Source organism: Gymnogyps californianus, chromosome 10, assembly GCF_018139145.2.
Source record: "Gymnogyps californianus isolate 813 chromosome 10, ASM1813914v2, whole genome shotgun sequence".
NCBI classification, from domain to species: Eukaryota; Metazoa; Chordata; class Aves; order Accipitriformes; family Cathartidae; genus Gymnogyps; species Gymnogyps californianus.
This window is the reverse complement of record NC_059480.1, coordinates 3,134,251-3,155,804: the sequence shown is the minus strand read 5'-3', so window position 1 is coordinate 3,155,804 and position 21,554 is coordinate 3,134,251. Positions and strand designations below refer to the sequence as shown.

The window sequence follows — 21,554 nt, the reverse complement described above, 5'->3', positions numbered from 1 at the left end:
CAGTCCTCGTGCAGCTGGGACAGTGCATAATGAACAATGTTACCTCCAGTAACATGGACCAGCACTGCAGAAGATAAGAGTGAACAGAAACATCTCCAGAAACAGGGAGTAGGACAAGAATTTCAGGCACCAAAGGAGGGCTCTATTCAGCAAAAGCAAATTGAGTCCCACCTGTGGATCAGAGCACCTGCAGCTTGACCGAACTGGTTGATCTGGGTGGATTCTTCTTCAGACATGATCTCTGGTTGCAGAGAGAAAGAGGATGGTCGGGACAACTCACACTTCTGTTTGTCCTCCCAGGACTTCAGGGTGCTCTCAAATGCCTAAAAACACAGTAAGCAAACTATAAGATACCTTGTAAAGCTCCTATAAAAACAATGGCTGTGCCTATGCCTGTAAAACATGTAGATCTGGTATAGCCACTCTTCATCGCAGGACCCAGTCGTTCAGCTGCTTGTAACTTTGCTAACTAGCTGTCTGGGCTGAAGTTTTCCATGCCACATGCTTGCCTTGGCTTAATTTTTGCTTAAGCCTAGTTTTAGTCAAAATTGCTAGGCCAATTCTGAGAGCCAGATTAGCAAAGTCCACCAATTCCCTACTGGTGGCAGCCTTTTCTTTGAGTAGCTATATTGCCTCTACACTTCAGCATTACTGTGACATCTCAGAGCTGGAGATTAAAAATGTTCAAGGCTCCTCATTATCTGGAAATAAACTGGGCTTCTGCAGTAACTGGTGGGACAAGCAGCTGAACTCAGAGCTAGGACCTGTCCCACCTGCACCCGTACTGATATTCCTGCTGGCAACAGCTAGTAGTACAGGAAGAAGCAAAACAGATCCAATGCAGAAGGATGAAAATTGGATATGGTGAGAATGAAAACTGACACACAAAGCCTCAGGGCCAGGAGAGACGGATTAATGAGTGCAAGAAATGGCAAGAGAGAAGGTTAGACAAGACAAGGGACTATGGGAGGGGAAGATTGAAATAGGTAGAATAATTCAGAGAAGAAGATGAGGACAACAAGCAGGGGTGCGAAGTTTTCATGGAAGAAAAAAAAAAAAAAATCAGCATTTGGGGAGCCAGAAAAGGAAAGGAGATTGACTGTGATGGGTGGATGTGAAAGGGGAAGAAAATGGTAGTCATGGATCCTGGGCCTGGGCAGTCAAATGAGATGAGTACAGACTAGGTAAGGAGCACAGGACTAAGGGTAGAGAGAGGAGACCGATGGAGCAGAAAAGCCAGTGTCCACTAGAACCCAACTGCCTTTGGGAACGACCCAAGGTTCTGGGGACACGCCATTCTCCTGCGTCTGCCAATACCTGTGAAGCCCTGTGGTAAAGCATTCCCTTCCCCTACTGCTCCTCATACAGGACAAAACCAGGCTCTTGTCAGCTCAGTGCAAGCTACCTGCTGATCTCAACCCTGCTGATGACTCTTCAGTGGTCCAGATGAGGCCACATGAGGGAATTTCAGTTCTTCCATCTTCAGTTTAGGAAACTAAATATCCCAAATGACATTTAAAAATGCTATTAAAGGTACAGGGTCACACGTGATGAGAGGACCCTACTTCATCTACTGCATAGGACAGATTTGCTCTGTGAAGGAAGGGGTGTGCAACAATGATCAAAGGACAGCAGGAAAAATAAGGATAAGCCCACGGTGAAGACCAAAGCTGAATGCTGCTCTGCAAAACTGGAACCTTTTCCTCAGCGGCAATTCCATGCCTGCAAAACCGGGTCTGCAGGCAATGAGGAGTGGGATGGCACAATCATAGCCACGGCTTCAGATGGCCCAACACACACAGCACACTCACTAGGGACTTGTGTGTCCTCTCTACCTCTTTTGCTTCACCCTACCTTTCCCACCATACCCACACGTAGGTTGCCTCTCTTTTCCTCCCTCCCACCTTTACAGCAGGAATCCTGTTCCCCCTTGCTCTCTGTGCTATCTCCTTCAGTCACCCCCCCTCCAAGTCTCAGTGCGACACTGCAGAAGCTCTCTTACTCTCCAGGAAAGACGGCGTGCACTATTCCTGCCTCCTCTCCACATTTCCATCAAGGGGTGATAGGACAAGGGGTAATGGTTTTAAACTAAAACAGGGTAGATTCAGACTAGATATAAGGAAGAAATTTTTTATGATGAGGGTGGTGGAACACTGGAACAGGTTGCCCAGAGAGGCTGTAGATGCCCCCTCCCAAGAAACATTCAAGACCAGGTTGGATGGGGCTCTGAGCAACCTGATCTAGCTGAAGATGTCCCTGCTCATTGCAGGGGGGTTGGACTAGATGACCTTTAAAGGTCCCTTCCAACCCAAACCATTCTATGATCAATACCCACTGTTCTCTCACAGCTCAAGGGGTCTTGGGTATTGCACTGTCCTACCATGACAGGGGCTTTGTACGCCCACCTTTGCTTTCTTTTCATATCATCATACTTGTAACTTCCTGCCAGGCAATGTGCCTCAGGCCTGTATCAGGCTGCTTTCCCTTTTTCCTCTTCGTTGTTCTCTCTTTTCTTGTTATTCAGCAGGTGAGTCCTTTGCAGAGGACTTCAATTTGCTCTGGAAGCTGGGTAAAGGGGCGTTAGGCTGGAAAGTATTAAGAGCTGCTATCAACCGAACTGATTATGCATGGACAGTTACAGAGTTGGGAGGAACCATAAAGCCTGTTTGTGCCACAGCAAGGCCTTTATCCTTTCCTTTGGCTTACCACCATTCAGCAATACAGTAAAACAGCAAGGACACTTCCTTATGTGCTGGTACTCATCAGATATATTTGAAAATTATGAGATGAGACAGATACACACTGCTGAAGAAGGCGTAAGATACTGCTTTAGTGGGTCAACGAGGTAGAAGCCAGATATTGAACAATAATGAGAAATTAAAATATTGAACAGCTGAATCTAGACAATCCACAGCACGCAGTGAGGCAGGCATCCTGTGGGAAAAACAGCATGCAAGTGTGTTAAGAAACGCTGTCACAAGGCACCTAGAAAAGGAAGCAAAATAAGCTTGCATAAACAACCTTATTTATGCGATTTCCCAAGTGGTGAATGCAAGTTTAATCATGTTCTTTCCAAAAAGTTTTATGGTGTGTAGCAAAATATGCTTCTTACATTCACAAAGATAAGCTTTCATGTGTGGCCACTGCCACGCTCTCCAGGAGTATGTGACATCGAAACACGTGTGTACTACATAGTGTACACAAGGCTGCTCTTACCCTGTCTCGGGTGAGGGTCTGTGCTCTGTTCTTATGAACAATCCATATGTAACCCGGAGGCTGGATCCAGGCTTCTCCATCGACTTGCACGGGAACTCCCTCTTCTCCCAGGATTGCTATCTTCACTGTTCGACACTGCAAGAAATGATTGCATCAGAGGAGCTCTAAAATGTTGGTTTTCCAAAAGCATGAGACATTCTCTCTCTTTCCAAAGCACTTCCCCAGGTACTGTAGCTTCGGCGCTACTAGAGGCACACATGCCTGGGTGGCAGGGCACGCCTCGCCCTTGTGCGGCAGGGACCATTTGCTGTGCCTTTGGACTACAAATCTGTATTTGAATTGCTGGTCTAACTCCTACCACGATGAACACTAGCAAACAATTCCATGCCCAAATTGCCCCTGGACATGCTCATTTTCAGCCCTGGTGGATGCTCCTTCCATGTACAAGAGAGAGCACAAAGGAGGGCTTTACTGACTGAAATTGGCATAAACTTCACACACTGGAGATGGGGGAGGCAAGAAGAGCTCACAAAAGCAACTGATACCTGTGCAATCCGGTGATGCTGTAGGTTTATCACTCGTGACACTGCCATCTGCATGCTACCAAACACTGCTACCACCTCCAAAATCTTGTCGTCAAAGGAGGGGGCTGTAAATGTCTAGCCAGATACAAGGGAAAGAGAATTCAGTTGACAGACAGCTCTGTTGGAGAGGCTTCCTTTACCCCCTATTGGTGAAGATTTGGGGGATGGCTTTCAATTGTGCTTTTTAATCTGTATAAAATTAACAATGAGGCTAGAAGGTGAAGATTTGCCATGAGCTAGGAGAGAGAAAAAGGAGCCTTGATATTCCCACTGTGCTTCCAATGGCAGCTCACACAAAGACTGAAGGCTACAAGGCAATAATTATTCTTATGAGAGTAGGCACTTCATCTCAAATAATACTATGTTTCTGACTGGATCTACCTCCCTTTAGCTTCAAAGGGCTTTACTTCTCAGGCAGTCTGAGGGGAGAACGTCAATCTAAAGCACTTCCTGGAAGTCCAAATGCTCAGGACAGTACCTGTATTTTTTCTGAATCACTACAGACTGCTTGGGTGCAAAGCTGCTGAAGACTGGATTTCAGTATCCTAGCCACTTCACAGAGAAAGTACATGCAGATAGGCCCCTTGTCCTCTTCTTCCAAGCACTATTCTCAGGGGCTATGACTTCAAAAGCAACAGTAAGTAAAAACATTTACTGGATTGCCTTAGAGAATACTCACATCATCTTCCTTGGTTCCCCCCCAGAAGTTGGTGCCTCCTGCATAGCTGGGAATGTTGAGTACTGCAATTCCCTGGAGACTGGGCAAAGGGATTGGCCTCCCATCGCACTGCACAGAAAAGAAGGCAACATTATTCTCAGCGCAGCAGGAGAGAGCCCCTCCTGCCAGAGCACATCCTCTAAGAACTAAGCCTGCGCAGCTTAATAATAAATTAATCCAGGTTTCTTGCAGTTTATTCTTGACCTAATGGAGTAGAATATATCCATTCGTGTCTCATGAACCACCGCTCCTCTGGCAGAGGGTGGTTTTAGAGGAATAGTGTTGCTTCTTTTCCCCAAAGAGGAATAGGGCACACCTGAGAGGCTTGGCAAAGCCTCTCGGTTTATTCCTCCAGAAAGGGGAATAAAACTTCTGAAACACCTACGCCATCTGCTATGATGAGGGTCTCCTCCTGCAAGCTACGGTTTATGCTGTACGTGGCCCATACAAGAATATTTCTTTTCCAGTTTGATGCACATTGTAGCGTAGTTAAATTAAGAGCTTTCCACTGCACCTACTATCTAAAATGTGGTGTTCACATGAGATACCACATATAACACACCAATCTTATTTATGCTGAATACTGAGTTGGGGACAGCTAATACTTTCCAGCAGGATGACACTTCCCTTACAGGGCGAGAATACAAGTTATCTTCCAGAACCAGCAAAAGCCACTTTTAGCTAGCTCAGGGTGAGATACATCAAGTATATTTTATCAGGCAGGCAAGGGAAACATCCTAATGTCACCAAGTAGAATCACCATGCCAAAGTCAAAGTGTCTGAAAGAGACGCAATTAGGCATCCCAGTTTTAGCAACAGAAGGGCATGCTAATTCCTCACCTCCAGCAAGACTTTCTGCTCCAGGTTTTTATACGTTCTGTGTAGCAGTTCCTTGGTCCCCAATACTCCGTACCACATCATGTTTTTAGTACGACTTCTGTGGGGGAAAATCAAAAGAGAAATAGCATAGGCATTTACCTTTTCACTTAGAAGGAAAAAAACCCCACCTTGAAATGGTACCTCCTACGTCCTAAAACACAAAGGTGCTTTGCTTCCAAAAGGGTAAAGCACTCAAAATGGTCATCGTTTGTGCCAGGAAACTATTCCCCTTTAAATAAACGTCAGGTGGGAATTGAGGATGACTGAGTAACACACACTACCAGAAACACATGCAGAACCCCCTGGCACGGAACTTGTCAATCTCATACACCAGGACATCAACAATGTTTTGCTGTATTAGCTCAAGTATAGCAAATGCACCAATCCCAGGCTACACAGAGCATCCTGTAGCTGCCCAGGTATTCAAAAGGCCAAAACCTGTGGTTTATATTAAGTTAGAATCAAGGCCAAAGTCAGCCTCTGTGGCATTTAGAGCTGAGATGTGCTTCTCTCATAGCTAAATAGCAAGCCCAGGAGAAAAATCTGTGAGTGAGATCATGAAGTAAATAGAACCAATGCACTAAATCCACACCAACGTAGCTACTCAAAGATCTTATACTACCCACAACAGCGTAACGGATCAGTAATAAATCAGTAACTTATCTCCTCCATCATGACTTCAAGCCTTGAAGGAGGATTACGCAGACAAGATTGACAGTATACCTATTCATCACACTTGTACACAATCAGCTTCAAAACCGCACAGAAACATAAAGTGGTTTCAGTCACTTCTGGCAGTATCCAATGGTCAGCCAAAGCCAATCCCACCTGCATTTCTCTGGGTGCTCATCACGTTTGTTGTTGAAGTCCAAAGAAATCTTTGCATCCAGCCCAATTCCAAAGTAATTATTCATGACACACTTCTCTGTGTAACATTCACTGCCGGACAGAAGAACAAAACTCCCATTCGTAAGTCTACGTACCATTTGGTATACATCTCACAGGCCCCCTCTGGTCACTTCATAATTCTCTTGCATAAAAAGGTGAAGAACAAGAAGGCTGTATGCAAACGTGCTCTGATAAGCACTGCTGGGAACTGCCTAAAACCCACAAGGAATACCATAAAAGTAGCTACTGATGAGCAGAGGTCCCTGGCCTGCAGCCTGTGTCTGTAAGACTTCACAGCCGCAAGATTTGCAGAGGAATTCTCCCCTTGCCACAGAAACATACTCAGAAGCGTACATTTCATTTACAAAGAGCTATGATGCTGGTCACTGGCGTTGTGTAAAAGGTCTCACAAAACCTTAGCAATGCTAGTTGCTTTTATATATGTGTGTATATATATATATATATGGTGCTACCTACAGAGAGTCTGACAAATGAGCTCAAAAGTGTCAGCTACTCATCTCAGGGGCACTGAACCCCATGAAAAAAACTTAAAAAGTCTGTATCATTAGATTTTTACTGTTAAACAGTTTAGCAGAAACAGCCTGAGAAAGTCTTCACCTCGTCCTTCCCAACTGCCTCCCCTGTTGTGGCCTGCCCATGACCTTTCTTGGGCCTCCATGCTGTAAGGGTAGTGATTCCCCCACAGGTTACTGTCTACTAAGTGGAAGCCAGTGTCATCTGAGAGTCTAGGAAGCAGACTGATCGAGATTTCATTCTCACCTAAAACCTAAAAATCTTCTACCATGAGTCAGATGTGTCACTGCACATATAACTACATAAGCTGATCCTCACTAGCACCCAGCGTATGAATTCATTTACATAACCCTGGGCTGCTGCAGTCCATTATTTAGCTCTAGAAACTAATCTGCTTCTCTGCTGAGGTCCATTTGGAAATGCCCACTCCCTCCCTTCAACCTCCTGGGCATACTCACAGATTTTCAGGCTCAGAGTTAAAGGGATCAGCATGGATCAACAATCGGCTGATGACAGAGCTCCCAGGCAAAGAACCAGACATGCCAGCACGGATATCTGTAGGAAAATTGACCACAGGGAAGAGTGTGATTAATAACAAGCAGAAAACAGGTAACTTCGATCTCAGAGACAAGATGACAGGGCAGAATATATTAACTCTTGTCATTCACCGTGGAAAGCAAATTGCAATAGTGCTTTCTTCCACTCCAGAAGGCTTAGCTCTCTCGATAAGGAGAAGGGTTTCTGGTGCTGCCTGCAGGGTTTTTGATTGACAAGGTATCACCTAAGGCCAGCAGCACAGTTGTACAGACACATGGAAATGGGAAATAGGAGTGTATTCATTGCAGTAGCTTTTTTGTTCCAGGGTGAGACATGCAACGTCCTTGCCTCAATGAGTAGAGAGAGAGGAGTCGGACTGAAGTTATTCTCCAAGTTGCTCAAGAATTACTGCCTCCTGCTTCTTAAATTATTAGCTGGTGACCCACAAACAGTAGCTTTGTTAGAGAGAAAGGAAATTACCTGCTTCCAGAAGAAACAATCTGAACAAGTAATTTGGGGGAAGAGGTGGAAGGACAGCACCACAGTGATGGGGAGAATTTGCTACACAAGATGTGCGAGTTGGGAATTCTGCTGGGTCTGTGCACCTCCAGTGACTTCAGCCTTCACATGAAGTGACTGCTGCTCCCAGTCTATGGCTGCCACTCTTCAGAAACCTCTCTCAGCAGCATTGTGCCAGCCTTCTCAAGGTTACTTCGAGCTCAGTATCTCCTTGTAATTGGCATCTAAATACTGCCACTGCACAGTGTTAGTAAAAATCTGTGTCTAGGTCTCAGCTACAAACTGCAAACTATTACAGCTCCCTCCAAGTCTCCACTTTTCAGCCCTAGTGGAAAGTTATCCACAAAGGGATTTCTCTCCAAGTGGACCCTGCACAAAAGGACATCAGGCAGGACAATTTCACATTTTCATGTGTAGACTGCAGCCTGCGCTGCTGTCACCCATACTCCAGCTGGCTGCCTCAGTGGGAAGTGGTGGGTATTACACTTACTTGGGTAGAGGATTTTTGTGTTCAGCATTGGCAAGTTGTCCCGGTTTCCTGTCTGGGGAGGAAGAGATGCAGAGCTGCCCAGCGACAAACTTCCTTTGTTTATTAGTCTTTCACAAGGAGACTTGGACACTGTAAAACACAAAACAAACATGGCTATTGACAAACATAACGCTGTGATTCAGACCAGCACATAGCAGCACAGCCCAAGCAGCAAGACTGGGTTAGGAATCACTCAACAGCAAAACACTCTAGTCACCATTAGACAAAGAGTTGACAGAACCAGTCATTAAGAGACAGAGATGTGGCATATGCGCAGCCAGAAAACCTCACAGATTGGAGGTACCAAAATGCCACATGCAAATATTAGAAATGGAGATGAGAAAAAGCTGGTGCCAGCAGCACAACAGTCAGGGTATTTGGCTCCCAACCAATACTCAGATAAGTTCCAAATATATTTGCAGTGATCAGGGATCTCTAACAAATTACTCACATAACACAGCTATTAAAACAAACTGGCTTCCATTCTCCGTCATCTGCAAAGGATGGCAGGGACTTACAGGGAAATGTCATCAGGTAGATGACATGAAAAATGCTCAAGACCATCCTTGCCCAAACACTGAAAGCCAAGAGAACCAAGATTACTGGCTAAGGTGCAAGAAAATTTCTGAATCCTAGGCTCCATGTGGTAAGATCACGGACCACCCATCAGAGATGTAGCAAAAAGTGGGGTGTATGATGCACAGGCTAGAGCACAGAAACATGCAAGGCCTGGCATCTGAAGAGCAATTATTAAAAAATTAGAGACAAACAGAACTTGGAAGGTAATACATGTAACACCTCCCTCACTTTTTACAACTAACAGAATCATAATTCGCAGGCAAGATCTGCATGGTGGCAGCCCAGGAGCAGTACCTTTCCGCTGGCTCCTCCCTTTGGACACTCCATAGCTGCTGCTGTGTGATGACTGCAGGGAGATTTTGTCCTCGTTCCTCAGCTCCTTGCCCTCTTCTGAGGCTGAGAGACTAAGGAGGAAGCCCTCTTGCTCCTGGGTCTGGGCATTCTGCTCATCTACAGCTGTAAGAAGAGAGAAAGTAGGTGAGTGCCTCACAGCTCTTCTAGCAAGGAACACCTCCCACTGATGTAAATAACAACAGGATGGGACTTTAAAGGCCCTGATTCCTTAAAGGAAAGAACAGGAATAACAAAAAGCTTTCCTATACCATTTGTCTGAACTACACTCTGGAGAGCATTTGGAACTGGGCTGGCTTACCCTCCTGTTTTCTTTGCTGAGCTCTTTAGCAGTGAGGCTCTAAATAGAAGTGCCCACCTTTAATGCTACAGGCACTCAGGCTTCCTGAGATGTAAACTGTGCTACAGGTGATGGGCTTCCACTTATTTGCATTTAGATGTTGCCAGAAATTCTAACCAGATGGATATTAAATGATAAATTTAATGAATTTTCTGTTTGCTTAATCTGTACTGGGGCAATACGGTAAGCCACTAGAAAAGGGCGCTTAGACACATATAATCAGGAGGAAGAAAACAGCAGTTGTTAAAAAACAATACAAACAAAGGAAAGAATCAGATTACATACTTTGGAAGAAGAAAAACAGTTTGGAGAAGCTGAACAAATACATTCAAAATGTAACTGGAGTTTGCCCAAGAGTTGGTAAGAATTAAATGCTAGCATGTTGCCTAAAGAAATCAAAACTTCCTTTGCATGTAATCAATAGGCCTTCCTCCCCAGCAGCCGCTCACAGGGCACAGCTCCGAGAACAGCCCTGAGCTGATCTACCAGCCCACTGCCTCTGCAGGGCAATGAGCCCCGCTTCTTTCAGTCTCTTCCCCTCCCTTGTGCTGACTCTGAAGTTCATCAAAACTATCCACAAGGCAATCCAACCCACTAGCCCAGCAGAAATATAAACTCTTTTTGCTGGATTAAGCAAATTGGTTGGGCTCCAAAAGAACTCCAACAAACATCAAATTGGCATAAGATAAGCAGCAGTAAAGTGGGGCAGCAGTGAGGTCAAGACCTCTACTTCACCAGGAGCAGGCTGTTCGCTCAGTCTCCATCATCTCATATAACTTCACCTTCAGGATAGGTTGTATAGAATATTGCAGTGCTGGAAATCCAAGCAACATTGCAATGATCTGTAACTTACTACATAGCTGTTCATAGCGCACGTTTAGGTGTGCACGGATGCCACACCTGCAACTTCAATGCTTTTCTCTCCAGAAATAAGCTGTTAAGTACTTCCTTTGGTCTAAGTTAAACCACTGAGTTTATGACTAACATCTGGGAGACTGACACCTTTCAAAGGAAATGAAACTTTGAGCTATGGGTGTGAGTGGCTGAAGGGAGATAAGGGTCAAGATGTGGAGAAGAGGGTCACCTGCCTAGGAAGTTAACACGGGAACAGAATTGATTTGCATCAAGGTGCAGTATTATAATATTTTCCCAGTGACAAAGCTAGTTTAAGAAGTTCCTGCCCTCTCTTGCAGTTGTACCAATGCACTGTTTTGCTGGGCTCTACTATAAAGAGATTTCTGAAACAATCCAAGTTAAAATACTTAAAATACTTTCTTCCCAAGTATTTTCAGATCTGTTTTACAGCAAGGCCACACAAACAGTTGCACTGACACAACTGTGGTATGGGTGGGGATAGACAGGAAATGCAAATGAACAGAGTGTGGGAGGGTAGTAACTTCCTAAACCAGCCCTATGGGAGAGAACACACCTTGAACTTCAGGCTCATTTACCAAGCAATGTTTCAAACAGGTGGGCTTGGCAGAGATGATACTGAAACCAAATAGCCAAGCTTACCGAATAGCTTCTCTAGCTCAGGAAAGCTGTTTTTAATAAAGAACCCTACTCCCTTCTGGAATAAAGGAAATTTATACTTCTCCAAGAGCCTGTAACAAGTCACAAGCAGGACTCCTAACAGGTTACCTTTTTCTGCATGCTCTATTATCTGACGAATGGCTTTTTTCAAGCTGTTGGCTCTCAACATGAGCTGTTCTCGGGGACGAAATATCTGGGGCCGTGCAGTACATGACGAGCCCACCGATCGGTCGCTAGAAGAATCACAAGCACTGCCTGACCCATCACCATCTTCGGTTTCCTCTGCAATGGTGGGAGGAGGGTTTGGCAGAGATGAAGATGCTTGAGATTCATCATTCAGTGTCTTCAGCAATGAATCCAGCTTCTCCTTCAGGACGGAGCACTACAAGGCGAAGAAGAACATTTGAGCAGAACTAACAGTAGACTGGGTAGCTCATTCTTTTAGTGCTTGCTGAACTGCTGCTGTCCTAGTTCTCTGAAAACAGAGCAGTTTTCCACTTCAGAAGTAGAAACCCAAACAATTTGTCCAATTTTACCTTCCTGGCCATGACCTCTGATTCCTCTGAGCTTTCCGTTGCCTTCTCATAGGCTTTCCCTACTCGAGCCACAAAATCCTTCACTGTCTCACAAAGCACCCTAGACAAACAAGGTAAGGAAAACAAAGTCATGCAAGGATCGTCTCATGTTTTTCACAGTGCAACTTTCATTTAGAGCAGTTATCCTCTAAGTACTCACTTGGCTGAGGAGATGACCACTGAGTGTTGGTCAGAAGTCAAAATTTTGGACAAATGAGCAGCCACAGAGTCTTCATAGAAGAGAATCTTCTGCACCTGGTGACAGTCAGAAACAAGCCACTGCGGTGCTGCTTCCCAACATTACAACATATGCTGTGTATCCCTGGCTCCCCAGAGAGTACTTGTCATTCTACAGGTTTTTTTTGTCCTGGAAAAGTTCTGTGGCCCAGGGCTCAGTTACTCACTGAAGACCTGAATCTGATGAAGAAACTAATTCTGAACCTAGAAATCATCAGCAGTGCAGTTCTTAAGAGTCTCTGATCAACTGTGGATCTAAAACTGGTTTTTTATGACTGCTATGCAGCTTTCCACAATTTCAACAACTTGATGTCATAACAGCAAATAAAAGTCAATTATTTCCTCTCTGTCCTGTTCCAAAGCATCTTCTTCTCATCCCTCATTATGGTTGTTGACTCTGGTAACCCAACCTCCATCGTTCTCCATAACACTTCATTGACTTAAAGCCCCCGGATCTTTGCAGCTCCTGTTACACCCAAGTCATGGCTGAGGCCTGCTCCATTTGAGCTCAACCACTGCCTCCTATCTCATCCGTTCTGAGGCTGCTGTTCCCTGTCCCCTGCCCTCTGCATCTCGCGAGGTACCTCAGAATCCTCACTGAAATCTTCAGTGACTGTGGAAGTGGAGGCCTGGCGAGGGAGTTTGGTTTCATACACCATGATGCTCCACCTGTTGAAAAGGAGGCATCATACTTGTCACTACAAGGCAGATGATTTCCTCCTTTATCCAAAGGACATAACAGGTTAGAACCTCAAAGAACAAACTGCACTTTGGCAGGGGCATGACTGATGTAAGGAAGCCACAGAGTTGCAACAGAACTGCAGAGGGGCTGAACTGGGGGAAGAGGGAAGGATGACACTATGAACAAGTATCCTACAGCACAAGGAACTTCTCTGTACTTCTTCCCTCTCTCACAGAAATTCTATGGGCATTACTTGATTCAACGTAACAGATGCCAAGATGCAACTCTAAAGACAAAAAGCATTTTTAAATGTACAAAGATATACAGGCAATATCAATACTAGGGGGTAAAGACGTCCAGTTCTGCATTCAGCTTTCATTTCTAAGCCAAACTCAAGATAAATTGGTTCAAATTTACCAAGAAAAAAAATTAGCTTAAAAAGATAAATCATGACTGTGAGGCTGACAAATTCAATTGATGAGAACTCTGGAACACAAGAGAGGACACTGGGCATCAGACAATTTCACTCATTACTATTCTGCAGCAGTGACATAGAAAGCCAGACCACTTTTTGTTGCTAAAGGGTGACACAGGATTATCAAAGAAAAAATGTTAACTGGCATTAGTAAGAAGTCCAGCAGCTGGGCAGAGACAAGAACTGCCCAGTTCTCCTGGAAAGATATTTTCACACAACTCTTGACCAGGGGAGGATGCCAGTGATGGTTACTCACCTGTCCAGCATTTTAGTACTGGCCCTCTCCAGCTTCTCCAGGATCTGCGGGAGCTGGGTATCATCATCACAAGCAGACCCCCAGCCTAACACACGGGCAAGGTCATTCCCTGTTCCCAAGGGCAGCACTCCCAGCTGGCACTGCATTAGAGAAAAGGAAACCAAAACTGATATTCAAATGGGAAAACACAAGCCACAAGCAGCCACAAGTAACATGACTGATTCCTTACACAGACCAGTCATTGAGAAACAGCCAGTCCCAGGGCGAGGAGAAAGTAATTGGATGGGGAAAACAGCCAGAAAAGGATGCAAAAGTAAGGAAAAATTTCCTCTACTTTTAAGTTGTTAATTGAGAGGAGCGTATTACAGCTACCATCTCGAGAAGCACCTTGCTAAAAGTAACCCCTTCTACAGATGTATTTATTTAACCATCAGGTGGTGCTATTGCTTTTTCTCTAAAATCAGTATAGACATCTGCAAGACAAAATGGAAACTAATTAAACACTGTATGATGCCTCTACTCCAATGCAGTTTCTGTCTATCCCAAGACTCAGAAACTACACCACGAGAATTAAAGGGAATAGATGAGGAGCATAACCCTTGCGGAATACCCAGTTTTCTAACTGCAGCCCTTTCTGAGTCTAAGTCTCTGCTGGCAATGGAGCAGGAGTAACTCAGAGCTACTCCAAAAGCTGGATCTTGTAAGAGGGAGTTGTGGAGGAGCACTGGAGATAGGAATAATGAACTAGTCCAGTACTGCTTCTTGCAGAAAACTACTGCAAGAACACTGCTGTGGTAAGCTTTCAGCGGCTTCAGTGCTGGGGCAAACTACATCTGTATGATCAAAGAAAGTCCTCTTCAACTCATGCTGTTGTTATTACTTCATTCTTTCATCCAACCAAGCTCTTTGGGCAGGTACCTGCTTGTGAAGATTGAGGCTATCAATTTCGGAGAGAACCCAGCCAACACTTCCGTCCCCACCGCAAACTAGAATCCGGAAAGTGTCAAATTTCTGGAATAAGCGTAAACTATGGAGAAGTGAAAGAAAAAAGCAAGAGGGAAGAACAATCAACTGTTACAGAAAGAAATGATAAACAACTCCAATCTAGGTAATAAACATGGCAAACCTGCTTAAAGTAGGCTCTGATTTCGCAATGAATACGGGCCACTATCAGATTACAGATGAATTAAAATAACTATAAATAAGGAATTGTAAATACAGCTAAGCAATTTACAATGGCTATTCACTACAGAAATATGTCCCAGACATACTCCTGACTAAAGCAGGGCACTTTTGTCTGAATAGAAGAGGAAACAAGCATGTGATAGCTGATTATCCATTGAACTAATTCCTTTTTGCAGATTTGCTGCGTTCAGTCTAACACTAGTTATTTGTCACTGTTTGGAGTGCTCTGATGTCACTGCCTTCGCACTCAAGGCCACACCAATTAAAGCAAAGCTTGAAGAGTGGGAACTTTATGCAGTGATTCAGTAAGCAGACAACTGTAAGAGGATGTAAAGCCTCACGAGCTTTAGTCCTTCTTCTGGGAAAGCAACATAAATCAATGCTCTGGCGCCTTGTCTGTCCTGCAGGCAGGCAAACTCACCAGCAAGACAAGTGTGAATTTCTCTATTCACTCTTTCCAGAATATTAAAAACAACCCCTCCTTAAGCTGTTTGAAACCGTGCTTCTTACTGAACATCTTCCAGAACTACTGCCTGCTTTTATTTTGGTTTTGTACATATTCATTTTTTTATTATTACCTAAACAGGATTTGCTCTAGTACATGAAATCCCTATTTCTTCAAGCACTGTTGACACATAAAAAACGGCTATCAGAAATGACAACATCTTACGGTACAGTTTGACTGGCACCAGCTGAGAATATTTAAATTATCAAGAAGCAGCCTTTACCCTGTACTATCCTTTCCTTTTTAAGAAAGCATACAAGAGCAGCTGTTTTAGAAGCATGCACCACAGCTTGAGAAAATAATTGACTCCCTCCCTTCTCTTCTCTCCTGCTTAAAAGCAAATTTCCTCTCTACGGTCAGTCCAGCTGGGGAGGGGAAGAAGAAAAATATTTAATTTTAAAAGTTTTCTGTAAATTATTTATCAGCCAAACACATCCCCTGGACAGCATGCTGCAGTTTTAAAGGCTAGTGTTTTGCAATGCACTATGGCAAGAAACCACAATAGCTCTCAGGAGAGCAGAACCTAATGGTCACTCATCCAGGAGTGGACACTCCCATATTTAGCACCCAGCATCTACAGGTCTTAGTGATGGACTTTGAGTCACATTTAGAAAAATATGAAGGAAATTCACCTTGTGTTGGCTTTTATTATAAGAAGCACCCATTCATAACAAAAGTTACTCAAATATGATGCCACAGAGAAACATTTGGAAGGAGGCAAACTAGAGATCAAACTTTTTTTAAATAGAGTTGCAGAAACACACTAAAGGAATTTATTCCACAGCGCTCACTTTTTTTTTTCATCCATAGATATTCTAGTGTAATCTGGTAAACAAGCCTGTCATCTAGATCCCAGGGCAGAACCAACTTTACCAAAAGCACTCATAAGAGATGTTTTCCCAATATCACCATAAAATCTTTAAGGGATGGAAGTTTCACATACTTCCCAGGTAAGTTATTTCCGGATAAATCTCATTTTGACAATATTCATTTGCTATCTATGACATTTGACTGTTCATCCAATTTAACTGAAGTTAATTCTCCTTAACAGTACATCAGAATGCCTGTTACAAGTCTCTTCGCTGACAAGTTTTCTTCTGGATTCAAGCTTTCCATGCTTGGTCTTCTTCCAGGGGAGTGTTTCTGGAATTCCCCCAAAACCCCTCAAGCTGTCCTGCTGTTACTGATGAATGGAAATAATAACCTTTTTCAACAACATTTTTGGTTTTAGCTAATCAATAACATTAAACACAGAGATGGGAAAACCCCTCCAAACTTCCTATGTGTTCAGTCTTCTCTGAGGAATAGGTTCCTTGTTATAGTTGAGGATGAGCTTATAATCAAATAAGTCACTCATACTTTTCTGGTATTTACAAGGAATGTGTGCTTCCATACAATATCTGCTTACCCAAGGTGAGGTCCTCCATTCATGAGGTCAAAGACCTGGGCTGGATTCAGTAGCTGTTTGAATCTTCGTAGAAATTTTACGCCTTGGTTGTCTCCACTTTTTGAGTTGACAAAGACCAACAAAGGGCTTGTGCAAGAAGGGGGACAAGTAGCTTTCCAGAAACCTGTCAGGGAAAAGGGAAGGGAGAGGGAGGACAAGCCAATAGATGTGAAGCTTCCCATGGAGATGGAGCGAGAAAAAAAACAACACCCCACACTCCAGCACAGCTATGAAGCAGCTAATACTTTCCTTGTGCTTATGGCACTAGCTGGGTAAACGCCAAACGTGCACAGCCCTGAATCCAGCACGAACCACACCTCGTGCTGCCAAATGTCACACTTATCTCCTAGCAGTATGCCAAAATTTTCAGCTTCCCCAACCTTCCCAAACTGCTTCTGCAATATAGTTATTCTCAATAAATTTTAACAGCTGCAGCTCAGCAAATACTGACGTTACAGGGTAATAAACTGAATGCAAAAGCAAAGCAAACAGTTCACTGCCGTACTTCGACAATGTCTTCCAGTTTGGAATTTCAGCAACACCAAAAGCAGAATTTTCAGTTGACAGAGTCTGGCATTAATAATGTTAGCTGAAGGGACTGTGACTGAGAGGAAGAGAAAGAAGGCACTGCTTACTAGCGATACTTACCATCTGAATCAATGCTGTTAAGAGCAGTAGGAGGAATGACAGATACTTTGCACAGCCCAAGAGGGCACTTGTTTGGCAACAACTCTTTACATGCTGTGTGTACCTGAAAACACCACCAAATAAAAAAAATCGTTCAGACCTTTTTGGACACCGTGGTATAACTCATAAAGCCACCCAACAAGAAGTTGTAAAGGAAGAGTAAGAAAGGAAGAGGGGGCAAATCCAAGGAAATGTCAATCGACAAAATTATTTTAAGAATGATCTAATCAGTCTTCTACCAATTTGCTCTCTCCATTAGCATGTACTTTTTCTGCCATTTGACATTATGAGACTAGTGCTTTGAGTGCTGAGAGGACCAGATAACAGATTCTGTGGCTTTAGGAGCCTTCAGGCATTCTGCTTTCAAAATCCTAGCCTCTGTTGAGAGATCAGAAGTAGCAACAAAAGAAAAATCTGGGAATTCAAGAAAACAAGAAAGCAAAAAACAAAGCAGGAAGACATGAGGGACTTAAGAGGTAAGAGAAGAAGGGATTAACAAAGCCACCCAAAAAAGGAAATATAAAGTAGAGGAGGGCACTTCAGTCATTTCTGGTACACGAAGGCTGCAAGATAGAGCATTTGCTTGGGGTTTGAGCCCCCACTCCCCACATTATAAACATATATTTTGTGATATTTCTCTTATTAATATTATAGACAACTGGAAACATAGCAAGATCTGCATCACTGCAGTGGTTAGGCAAGAGAAACCTATTGCAACGGGAAGGGAAACTGCTATTATTAAAATAGCTTAGTATTCTTTATCGTCCTTTTTTGTTGTACCTTTTCAACTTGTAGAAATGACAAATAATGGCTCCTTAAAATCCAACATCTCCCATGCCTGAAGCACTGATTCATATCTAGTGTAATTAGATTCTTCTATGAAAGCTCACTATCAAAAGAAAATGAGCTTGCAGAGAAGCCAGATACTTATTCCAGGTCTTACTTTTACGCAACACAATGATACTTTTCAGCACAAATTTAAATTTCTATCTCTTGCAAGCTGTTTATCATCTAGAGAAAGAACAATAAAGGCCTTCAGGGCAAATACTGACAGCATGGTTAGAGATTTTATTTTACGTAAATGTCATTAAAAGAACACACCAAAGAGTTGATCAAAGACTACCCTTTCACTGAAATGATCATCTTTATTCAACTCACCATGGCTTTGCACCAAAGGCAGCGCCAGTCTTGCAAACGTAGGACACTGCCACAGGTTTTATCACACACAGTGCATTTGGCACTCACGGGCAGGTTTCCTTCCAACCACTGATGTGGCATTGAGATCTGCAAATGGTACAGAGGGAGAGAAGCTATATGGACTTCCCAGAGTGCAACTCAAGGGTGCAGGATGCCCATGAGACATACAGAGAGGCAAGTCTTTATATGCACTGTTTAAGGACAGCAACGGCAATTTCTAGAAAACACCTGAGGATCTCTTTTGGCATTTTACATCATGCTCAAGCACAAAGAGACCAGGTGACTCGCCCCTGGCTACCCAAGAAACACTGACTTGCATCAGACATCCCATATGCTAAGGTACCGTTCCAACCACTCATTTATCTTTCTTTTGCCAAAACTCAAACCAGGTTCCCCCATGCCTCCAATTATTTAACCTCAACTCCCCCAGTCCACAGCAGGAGTCTCTTCCTATTAAGGAGTCCTCGCTACCCTGGCTGGACTTTTCACACAGAATCTCATGCTCTGACAGTAAAGGCCTTTCCCACATCGCTACCACATAAAGGCAGAATCTGCTACTTGTACAGTGAAGAAAGCTGTAGAGCACATGCCAGTGCTTCCACATCAAGATAAGGCTAGAAGAATTAAGGCTAACGCCTACCCCATCTTCATCCTCAATGATATCCTTCCCGATAGAGGCCAGAGTTGTCCACTTGCAATTATTGGTTGCCCGCACAGCACACCGCTTGTGGGCTTTAAACTTGCACACTAGAGAGGAAAAGAAGAATATATTAATCCTGCCTCAGAACGTGTAATGTGGCAGTCTGTGCGAAAGCTTTCCCAAATGACCATATTTGGCTCCAGAAGAAAGCATGGGCACACACCATCCTTGTTAGCACTGCCAAAACTATCAGCTCTAAGCATACTGAGTAAGATGAGCTAGCTATTAATTCTTGCCTTGTCACTTTCGCCAGTTGCTTGTACAAAGCTCAGTTATCACCTTGTTAAATTTGACATGATTTACATAGTCATACACTCCTGCATCCTTTTACACAGTGTGGGTGTAACCTCATTCATGCTAGAAGTATGAGCTGTGCGCAGCCAGGTGTGTCTGCTATGCCAAAGCTGAAAAAGAACAACCTCCTGGCATTCAAACACTTAACAAGGATGTTCTTACAAATATGATTATTCTTATGAACAGGAGTATTCTTATGAATAGTCTATCTGATACCTCAGAAGTACATACCTGTTCACTTCAGAAGCATGATTTTCATTAGGGATGGTGGTATTTGGGTATATGAGAAAAAAAAATAATCAGCTGTATTACTATCAGGTCCAACACTAAAACCAACATGAAAACATCATCACACCTATTATCCTTGTACAAAATGCCAGGATCCTCGTCTTGACTTCTGCAGGAAAATTCTCTGTGAAGCCAAAGGGATTCAGCAGCAAAGCATTTCAGCATCAGGTCCAGAAAAGACCTCCAGTCTCATAAACACCCTGTAGTTCTCTCAAGTTTATTAATGCAGCATTTTCCTACATCTTTTTGTAGACTGTTAAAACATTCCTCTCAAATTATCTCTGGAACATGGCATTGAGCTATGAAGATGGCACTCGCAAAACAGGAGACAAGAGAGCACGCCTACCTTCACATGAGAGCCCATGCGATGTGACTCCAGATAATGCCTCCCGACACACATTGCAGTACGTTGGCCGAGCATGTGAGCAGGCGTACCAGTTATGCATCCCTGAGAAATGGTCCATGCTGTACTGGGTAGACTAATAAAATAAATGTATTACAGCAAAGGCTGAAGTAGAGCAACAAGACTTTTTTCCTTAAAACAAAGACTTGCACATAGCAGTCAGGAAAGGCAGAAACAGAATGCTTTTACTAGGGAAGAGTAGGCCACATGCAGTTTATACACACTAGCTGTAACTCAAGACGGTCTTTAAGCCAGAAGAGACTACTTGAAGAAGCAGCCACACCTTCATAACTGCTCCTGTCCTACCTCCCATCCTTGTCTCACTACAAGCGTGTGTAGGGAAATGAACCAGAGAATTTATCTGCTGAAGAGTTCATCCTTCCCTTCCCCATTTTTTTGCTGGATTAAGTTTTCAGCAAGACAAGTTCCCCAACCTCGTTTATTGCATAGCAAAGGAATGCTTGTGCCAGCGTAGGGGAGAAGACAACAGGGAGACAAGCATCAGAGTGGGGAAAACACAAGACAGCTTCTTTTGGTGGCAGTGCTGGTCAAACTACAGCTCCCGAAAGCAAACAGATGCACTGACGTAGGCAGAATACCAAGCAGGCAAGATGTGAATTAGGACAGGGAGGACAACTGAAGAGTGAAAAGACAATGGGAGGAGAACTGTGTTTCATAACCTACTTATACTCTGAAAAGCGCTCTCAAAGTTACCAAGGGAGAGTATACAAAGCCACAAGCATTCTTTGGAGAATCACTTCAGTGTATTTGGGATAGTTTTTACAGAAGGCCTAACACTATGCCCTTTATAGTCATAAAAACGACTTCTATTAACTTCACTGGAAGCTCACTCCCATCTCAAAACAAGCCATTATTCAGGAGATGAGGCACAGAGTGCAAAGCAACACATTCTCCTATTACCTCAAAATGTTCACGGTTTTGTACAGTCTTCAGTGCTGCAATCCAATCTTCCATCTCTTTTCTGTTATCAGCACAAAGGATGAGCTTCCGACATGGAGTGATAATCTGAAGAGTGAGAGAAAATTAATAGTGTGTATTCTGGGCATGTCAGCGAGAGACAGCAAGAGAACATGTTATCACTAGTGTAGTCTATTGAAGCTATTTTCAGAGGCAACGTATTTTCTCTTCCACCGTAACATACCTTAATTCCTCAGAAACGTACAGAACCAGAGATTTTAGCTGTCATTCCCAATATTGAACTGAGTAAAGAAATCTCTCATACCCAAATAAAAGCACAACACAAATCAAGCACAGAGCAGTAGGAGTTAATATATTACATATGCAGACCTTGCATAAGTGTTTTTTAAGTACTTAATGACTTTTTAAATTGGCAACAACATTAAAACTTTTTGTTACCAGTATAATATACCAGTTTCTAGCAATCAATGAATTAGA

At 43.5% G+C, this 21,554-nt stretch overlaps 1 protein-coding gene across 2 annotated transcripts in view; it reads right to left on the bottom strand.

The window, feature by feature from the left end:
• The window catches only part of DGKD (diacylglycerol kinase delta), a 60,069-nt gene that overhangs the window by 6,215 nt on the left and 32,300 nt on the right, over positions 1–21,554 (bottom strand). For both annotated transcript variants that reach the window (XM_050902250.1, XM_050902251.1), the window contains exons 4-24: positions 21,060–21,164; positions 20,082–20,214; positions 19,094–19,200; positions 18,415–18,540; positions 17,218–17,320; positions 16,531–16,693; positions 14,351–14,459; positions 13,433–13,572; positions 12,604–12,688; positions 11,943–12,037; positions 11,744–11,843; positions 11,316–11,589; positions 9,278–9,439; positions 8,366–8,494; positions 7,278–7,374; positions 6,226–6,336; positions 5,359–5,455; positions 4,480–4,587; positions 3,762–3,875; positions 3,217–3,351; positions 172–323 (exon numbers count right to left, since the gene is read on the bottom strand). In XM_050902250.1, coding sequence (XP_050758207.1) covers positions 172–323; positions 3,217–3,351; positions 3,762–3,875; positions 4,480–4,587; positions 5,359–5,455; positions 6,226–6,336; positions 7,278–7,374; positions 8,366–8,494; positions 9,278–9,439; positions 11,316–11,589; positions 11,744–11,843; positions 11,943–12,037; positions 12,604–12,688; positions 13,433–13,572; positions 14,351–14,459; positions 16,531–16,693; positions 17,218–17,320; positions 18,415–18,540; positions 19,094–19,200; positions 20,082–20,214; positions 21,060–21,164 — 2,645 coding nt within the window. The remainder of the gene's footprint in view (positions 1–171; positions 324–3,216; positions 3,352–3,761; positions 3,876–4,479; positions 4,588–5,358; positions 5,456–6,225; positions 6,337–7,277; positions 7,375–8,365; positions 8,495–9,277; positions 9,440–11,315; positions 11,590–11,743; positions 11,844–11,942; positions 12,038–12,603; positions 12,689–13,432; positions 13,573–14,350; positions 14,460–16,530; positions 16,694–17,217; positions 17,321–18,414; positions 18,541–19,093; positions 19,201–20,081; positions 20,215–21,059; positions 21,165–21,554) is intronic.